This window comes from Corella eumyota, chromosome 1, assembly GCF_963082875.1.
Source record: "Corella eumyota chromosome 1, kaCorEumy4.1, whole genome shotgun sequence".
NCBI classification, from domain to species: domain Eukaryota; kingdom Metazoa; phylum Chordata; class Ascidiacea; order Phlebobranchia; family Corellidae; genus Corella; species Corella eumyota.
Genome location: NC_137490.1, coordinates 15,465,005 through 15,472,793, shown reverse-complemented (window position 1 = coordinate 15,472,793; position 7,789 = coordinate 15,465,005). Strand labels below are relative to the sequence as shown.

Here is a 7,789-nt window from a genome sequence, read left to right as displayed (position 1 = left end):
ATATATAAAGTTGCAGGGTCAACGTTATTATAATTTAATCATGGAAATACATCAAATAAACTTCTGAAAATATCACCAAAATTTGAATTTCATTTTTAATTTTAACTTTTGTGACGCAATAAACAAAATAAAAATAATACCACGTGTATTTTTTTATATCAAAAAATTGTACGTGTTTTAACAAAACCACTACCACGTCAAATTTAAATGGACGAAAGCCGTTGTGTTAATGTAAGTGTCATAAATTTGCCTCCATCAAGTGAAGAGTTATCTATAAAGCCAATAAAACCAGTCCTAACACCGAGTTTGTTAAGAAACGAAACCGTAAGCTTGAAAGGAGACAATGTATCAATTGGTTCACACGGAGTTGCGTTTGAATTGCAAGAAGAAAATAATCAAATTCCTAAAATAGATCAACCACCGTTTGAAGGGCCTCCTATCATTGAAAATGAAGGATTTTCTACCGTTGAACCCGAATCTTTTTCACCGCCAGATGGCGGGTGGGGGTGGGTGGTGACGTTTTCATCTTTCGCAATTAATATAATTTTGATCGGAATTCACAATTGCTTCGGAATTCTGTATATGGATCTAGTTTCCGAATTTAAAGAATCTTTATCTAAAACAGGTAAGTTATTGTCTATAAATTTTGATGTATTTTTTGTGCAAATTTAAACATTACAAACAAACTTTGTTTTTTTTCAAACATATAACGAATTTTCTTTAGTTGTTAGGTAAGTGTTAACAAACTAAAACGTCCTACAAATGATATCTTAACAATTTTTTTAAAACGCGCGTTTTTGTGCTAAGGCGTGTCGGCCTAAAAACGAGGCGCGTGCCCGTTGCATTCCTAAGCTTTTAGTTTTCTGCATTTTCTGTTACACTGTAGATTTAAATAGTTTTAAATGTATGCTCAGTATTAAAAAAGGTTCAATCAAAGTGTATGGGATGCTATAAATAGTATACTTTAAAGTTGGTTTAATTAGCTACAAAGTTATGCATTTTGTTAAAAGGTAAATAATAAATAAAAAATGATTTTTTTAATAAACATTCTTTTTGTTCTAAGCGTGGGTAGGTTCTATTGCATTTGGTTGTATTCTTGGTTTTGCACCAATAAGCGGTCTGCTTTCTAACAAATATGGCTGCAGAAAAGTTAGTTTATTTGGAATACTCATCGCCTCAATTTTTTTGTTCTCTTCATCGTTTGTTACAAGTATTAATGCAATGTACGTCACGTATGGCTTCGGTTTTGGCTTTGGAACTAGCCTAAGTTATATGCAGGGAGCTGTGATGGTGGCTAGATATTTTAGGTAAGTGTTTTCTAAACAGCCGTTGTTCCTATTTTACTGCCATTACAATTTTTAGTATTTAAGGTTGAAATTGTCTTTTAAGTAAACACAAGCTAAAACCAAATGCATTTTTTACATTGCATAGTTTGTTTATTGCATAGACTTAAGTGGTAACAAAATCGCATAACATACAAGAACTAAGGAACTAATTTTTTTACATAACATAAAACAATTAAGACAGTAACGTTTTTATGTCAGCTCAAAACGGGCTCTTGCCAGTGGAATCGTGCTAGCAGGTAGCACGATAGGAATTTTTGCAATTGCGCCAGTGTACAACTCCATCAGAAATGCCTATGGTTGGAGAATAGCATTAAGAGGCCTGTCTGGAATGGTGCTCATTAATTTGGCTTGTGCAGCAACATACCGGTAATAATCTAGTTATTGTTCTAAAAAAATTATTATAATTATTTTAGGTATTGTATACTAAGCATTATTTAAATAAAAAGTTTACGCGTAACAAATAATATTCCAAATGGTCAACCAAAATTTGATAAATTAATTGGCCTAAATTACAATATTTCCAAATTTAAACGAACTACGTGATAAACTGTTTTTTTTGTGGAGATATGAATTTGGTAATTCCAAACTAGGGCGATGTCTAATTTAATTACGTAGGCTTGATGACGTGTTTAACATTGCTAGCACACACACGCTTTCTGTAAGACCTATTTACTGCGTCATCCAGAAAAGTGTATTGCTTGCAATGCAAACTTTAAATATATATCTGTGTTATCTTTAGGCCATTGCGAAAACCCGGCGAAACGCCTACGACTGTCGAGGAACGAATTAAAGATTCGCCGGCAAGAAAATTCGTCTTCGATTTTTCCTTATGGAAAAACAAAGCCTTTGTTGTTTGGTGTATAAGCGTAGGCTTATGTAAAATCGGGTACTTAGTTCCATGGGTTCATATGGTAAGTGGTTTATCGTATCCTGTATTACAACATGGCCTAACTAATTGTTTAACGGTAAGCGGTATTACGTTGTCGCACCGTTAGTTAGAAGTAAGCTGACATGCAGTTCCAGCACACACACGCTTTCTGTAATGGGACTTTACGTTTTGTGACATCACAGAAATGTATGTTGCTCAAACTGAAGTCAAAAGCATGTCGTAAATCGCCGACAGTCAACTTTTCCAATTGCGCAAGTTATTTTTCCCTCTCCGTGGCGAAAAAGAAGAGACCAGTACGTAATTCGAGCTCTGACTGTAGATTGATTATTTGCTTATCCTGTTTCCTGCCCGAGCAGAAGCCCGACATCGAGAGATGCATCTGTTTTGAAAAGGCGCGCGCGATATTTAGCCGTTTACTAGTTTTTCAAAACTTGCTATCTCTATCCAGCACAAAGGTTGTTCAATTAAAACATTGTCGCGCCGAAAAAAAATATTTTATGCAATCATTATACGACTGGTTTTTACATAAACTACAACGCCTGCAACACCTCTAGCTTAAAATCCCATCCAATTTTAAAATTTAAAATATAATAACATACACATAACTTAATAATAGTAATAATACTCGAGTTTATATAAAAAGACCAAACGATTTCTCGCAACAATGAATTAGAGCGAACTTACAAAAACAATTTATCACTAGATGGTCATTTTATTTTTACTTACTAAAGTTTTTATTATTAATAAATCATTCCTAGGTAACAAACAGGAACTTCTTCAAAAATAATAAGCTATTAAAACAGCTATACAAAAAAACAAAAACCTTGGTTGGTCTCTTACTTTTAATTTATTTAAATCACAAAAGTACATACCTCTTAAGTTTCCAACACAATTATTTCTGGCAATAATCGTTGCTAGTGTGAAATTTCCATTTTTTTCGTCGCTTATTAGTTGCCATTAACAATGCATACACGATAATGCTGTTCAGGGTTCGTTCCAAACCGTTATATAGCCATATAGCCGGATGTTGAGATCGAATAACGCCTGCTGCTGTAGCGTTGTTTGTCGTCAGTGCCTGCCATGAAGAAGTTGTTTAACGTATTAGAAGATTAAATATAAAAAACAGACATGCACAAATACAGACAAACAAACGAAAAAACTTTCTTGGGTCTTGACAACGACTTAACGACAAAATTCAAATTAATCATTTTAAAAATAATTCTTACATAAATTTGGTAATACACATGAGTAAAATAGTGCATCAAATAAATATGAGTTTTAACTCAGTTGTATTGCCATTGACTAATTAATATTTACAAGTTACAAAATATGAAAAAAATAAATCTTAACGAATGAACGAATGGCGGAACACACTTAGAAAAAATATTTTTTAAAGTCATGTGATACAAATGCGTATAAAACTTAAATTATAATGTATTAAACATAAATTCACCTATATATATTTACAATAAAATAAAACAATAAAATTTAGCTAACTAACAAAATAATGTTATTGAAAAATTATTACATTATTAGTGTAGTGTTATAATGTAACAGAAAGTCTATCCATCTATTGCTTCCTATAATAAGATAATATTAAATTTCGATAATTCCTTGGAACTGTCGCATTTTTGACAAAAGTGTAAAATTATCTCAACAATGGGAAATTAATTTAATACACTCAGGAAACAAAATGTCAATTATTTTGTTTAATAAAATGTTGTAATAATATTGCTAGTTAAAAGCTATTCTGCTGTCAACAATGTTAACACATTTTGTTCAATTAAGGGGATATCTTATCGTATTTTGCAAAAGGTCTTATAGTATACGTAATGTATACTATTTCACTTAAAAGAACAATTTACTATGGGAAACTGTCGTTAAATATTAAGGCCTTTTTATAAAAAAATTGTCATATAGGATTTTAAACATTTATACCTAAATTTTGATTCACATTTTTGTTACCCACGATACCGTACCCAATTAAATACTTAGAATGGATAACTATTTTTTTTTTTTTGATTTAGGTAAAGTTGTCCACCGATCTCGACCTACCACGTGAGTTCGGTTCATCGTTGCTTCAGTACATGGGCATCGCGGCAACTGTTAGCCGCCTGGTGGCGGGCAAAATCGCAGATTCACCAAAAATAAAACGAATTTATATTTCGCAATGTAGCGCCTTCCTCCTCGGATTGGTTAATTTAATTCAACCCAGGTACGAACAGATCGATAAAAAATTTGAAAACCACTTGCAAAAATGCTGTAAAGTGCAAGTTACATATTGACTTTATTTTTTCGAGTGATTAAGTTCGATGGGGCACGCATTTCCATAAAACCAGAAGTCATTGGTTTGATATTAACGTCAACCGTGTTGTAGCGTTCTTAAGTGACACACCAACCTGTTTAAAATCCTATTTAGTATACACCATGAAACAAAACATGAAATCGACATAGGCATAATTAGCCTATGCCGAGAGTAATAAGTTGTCATCTTTCATTAAAGATACATCGATACTTAAAATAACCAAAAACCTTTTTCTAGCGTGATATCCAAAAAAGGCCTTCTGGCGTACGCAATATTATTGGGAATCCTTGACGGTGGAGTTGAAATATTGTTGCCTGTTATGACACTTGATTTAGTCGGTGCGGACCAATTATCAGTTGCTTGGGGTTGTATATTAGGAGTTATTTCTCTCAGTTCAATGGGTCCTCCGATAGCAGGTAATATTACAAGTATATTTTGTTATTGTCATAAACATTCCTTTACCCTTTTTAATGCTGTGTTTTGGCAGTACTAAAAATTCCAGAAAATAAAGGCTGTGAAAAGTTTTGAACCTAGCGTTTTAAGACTTGAAATATTATGTTTTATTTTATTGTTGCCATGTTAACATCTCCTAGTATGCCATCATTAAAATTAACGGGCTACCAACAATAAATAATCAGTAGTTCAACAGTACTCTGTGTTTTATTAGAAAGAAAGTATCATTACACACATTATGGCTGCTATAACGACCTAAAAATTTAAATAAGTTTTTAAATAGCAAACGAAGTCCGCCTTCCGTAAATAATAAATAAGGTAAATAATAATAATAAGGAAATAATAATAAGGAATGTTGTTTCGTATTTTAGGGGCTATACGTGACAACACAGGTTCCTACGAGGGCGCATTTTATTTCACTGGTATACCATTGATTTTATCATCCTGTGTACTATTCCTTATACCGTTATGGGCTCAAAAACAAACACAAATTCCAGCTACAAGTTTTCTTTCGATCGATCCTTCGCAACTGGAAGATATTGTCCAAGACGGAAGAAATGTTGCTACCGGTCAAAAAACAGATTATTTTCTACAAAGCTTTCGCAACCGACTGTTCAATTATGGTAGGCAAATTAACATAATATTTAAAGATTGAAACAAATGCGAAAGGTAAGTTGATACCAAAGCAGTATTAAATTTTAATTCGACCCCATTTTGATAAATAATTGAATTATAATTTAGGTAAAAGTCCGATGGATATTAACAGAGCCTCACAACGATATTTAATAAACGAAAGTTCCAATCGAAGTGCAGGGACATTTGTAGCGACCCCCGACATTCTACAAGATTAATTTTTTTTAAATCAACTTCAAACTTAATTCTAATACTAATACAAGTTTAAAGGCGGATAAAAATATGGGAAAACATTCATTGTAATGCACATAGAGTTTTATTTAAAATATAAATCACCAACTGGACCTTCACATTTTTTTGTTCGCTTCAAATTTTGTAAAAGTTGGCGACGTTTTTTAATAAAAAATAGAAATTTGTACCAAGTCCTAATATAAAGGATTAGGAAAAAAATTAATCAAAAATGTTACAAACTTTATACAATACAAACTAATATTGAAAACTAATTAAGTTCTTCATATCAGTCAAAAATTAATAAATGTGGGCCAGGTTTTTGCAGGATGATTCAGCTGACATGCGGGAGTTACATTTTATCAGGTCTAATCACTCATCGCATATTAGCCATTCAACCTCAAATAGTTTGTAGCAGGTGGATTAAAGAAGTGTGAAACTGAACATATTTCAAACATCTATGATGGCAGCAAAATAACAATCGCCAATAGTTGTTATAAAGCGAATGAAGAAAGTTTTTATACCTGCCGCACAATTTTGGTCATTTAAACAGTCTTGTTTAAATCAGTTCAGGATTTAAAAGACGAACGATCTACTTACTTTAAGAATAATGTACTTTATTAGAAACGTATTTAAATAATTAACAAATTTTAAATAAGGGAGTTAGAATCTCTTTGTTAAATCGCTAAAATATGAATTTCTCGTTTAATAGTTGTTTCGGTAACAGAAACATAGCCGATACAGGATACCATCTCAGCATTATTGAAACCTACTCCCTTTTTAGGCTGACCTAACAGTCTCCAGCCTAATCTTGCGTAAAATGGTTTATGTTTTGTAGCCTATTATAGGAAGCACAATATGTAAAACTTAGTCATAACATATCTGGATTAGGTCTTCATTATCTAAAAAACTAAAACAGTAAATTAATTTGCATACTTTTCCTTATAACACGTATTTATTTATCATCAATTAAAGATAAATAAACCTATAAAAGGTATTAAAAAAAAACTAAAATGTATTACAAACTACCTTAATACAAGGTTAAGACAGTTAAAATTGGTAAGTTCAGATTTACGTTTTTTAATATGCAACCCGCTTGTTATAATACACTTTTTTCTTATTTACAAAGTCATTACAAAATTGTTCTTTTTGTAAATTAGATATTAAAGTAATTTAAATTTCCAGAAAAAACAAATCCTGAATTTAAAGCAAAATTTCTCTTTTTTTGCCTCCGTGGCGAGTAGGGCACACTCTCAGCGTAAGAAATAGTTAAGAAAAAGGTAAAGATAGTAAATAAACTGTAGTAAGGCATATAGTTGGAATCAAGTCATAATTTAAACCAGCGTTGAAGGTGACGTCGAAGTGCATGCAGAAAGTTGCTTACGTAAAAAGTAAACGACAAATTAACGGTAAATAAACATACTTTAAAATAAAACCTATATAAGCTATGTGTTAGAAAATTAAAAGACTCAAAGATCATATTTTTTCTCTGATTATTGATGAAGATATACGTACATTTATTTCTTCTGGTAATTATTTTGTATTTTATGTAGTTAACACCAGGTTTATTTTTAAAGTTTAATATGGACGCAGAAACGGGGTATAAGTCGGTTTTTAGAGAAGTAACGAGCCAGGAAAACGATGGACCGGTAGCGGGTCTTAGTAACTATGTTTTGAATCGGTTGTTTGTTGCTGGTTTCGACGAACAGGTAAATTTTATTACAAACTTTCTAGTATCGACATGTTACCGTACTAGCCTTGAATACTTGCTAAATGCATGTCACATATTGGTAAAATGATAATATTTTAATTGTGTTGTATTTTGTCTAAAGACCACGGAACGTGAGTTAAGGGCGTTTTTTGAAAATCTCGGAAAAGTTAAGACCGTGAATATTATAGCTGACCGAGTTGAAAGGTTAGTGCTGTTCTAAAACT

The 7,789-nt window shown here is 32.1% G+C and overlaps 1 protein-coding gene across 1 annotated transcript; it reads left to right on the top strand.

Annotated features, from left to right (window-relative positions):
* The first annotated feature begins 207 nt into the window (after positions 1-207).
* LOC145764225 (monocarboxylate transporter 10-like) lies at positions 208-5,844 on the top strand. Its single transcript, XM_082575845.1, has 8 exons — positions 208-625; positions 1,064-1,307; positions 1,545-1,712; positions 2,086-2,257; positions 4,263-4,450; positions 4,778-4,956; positions 5,365-5,562; positions 5,735-5,844. The coding sequence occupies exons 1-8, from the start codon at positions 208-210 to the stop codon at positions 5,842-5,844; spliced, it is 1,677 nt and encodes a 558-aa protein (XP_082431971.1).
* The last annotated feature ends 1,945 nt before the right edge of the window (positions 5,845-7,789 follow it).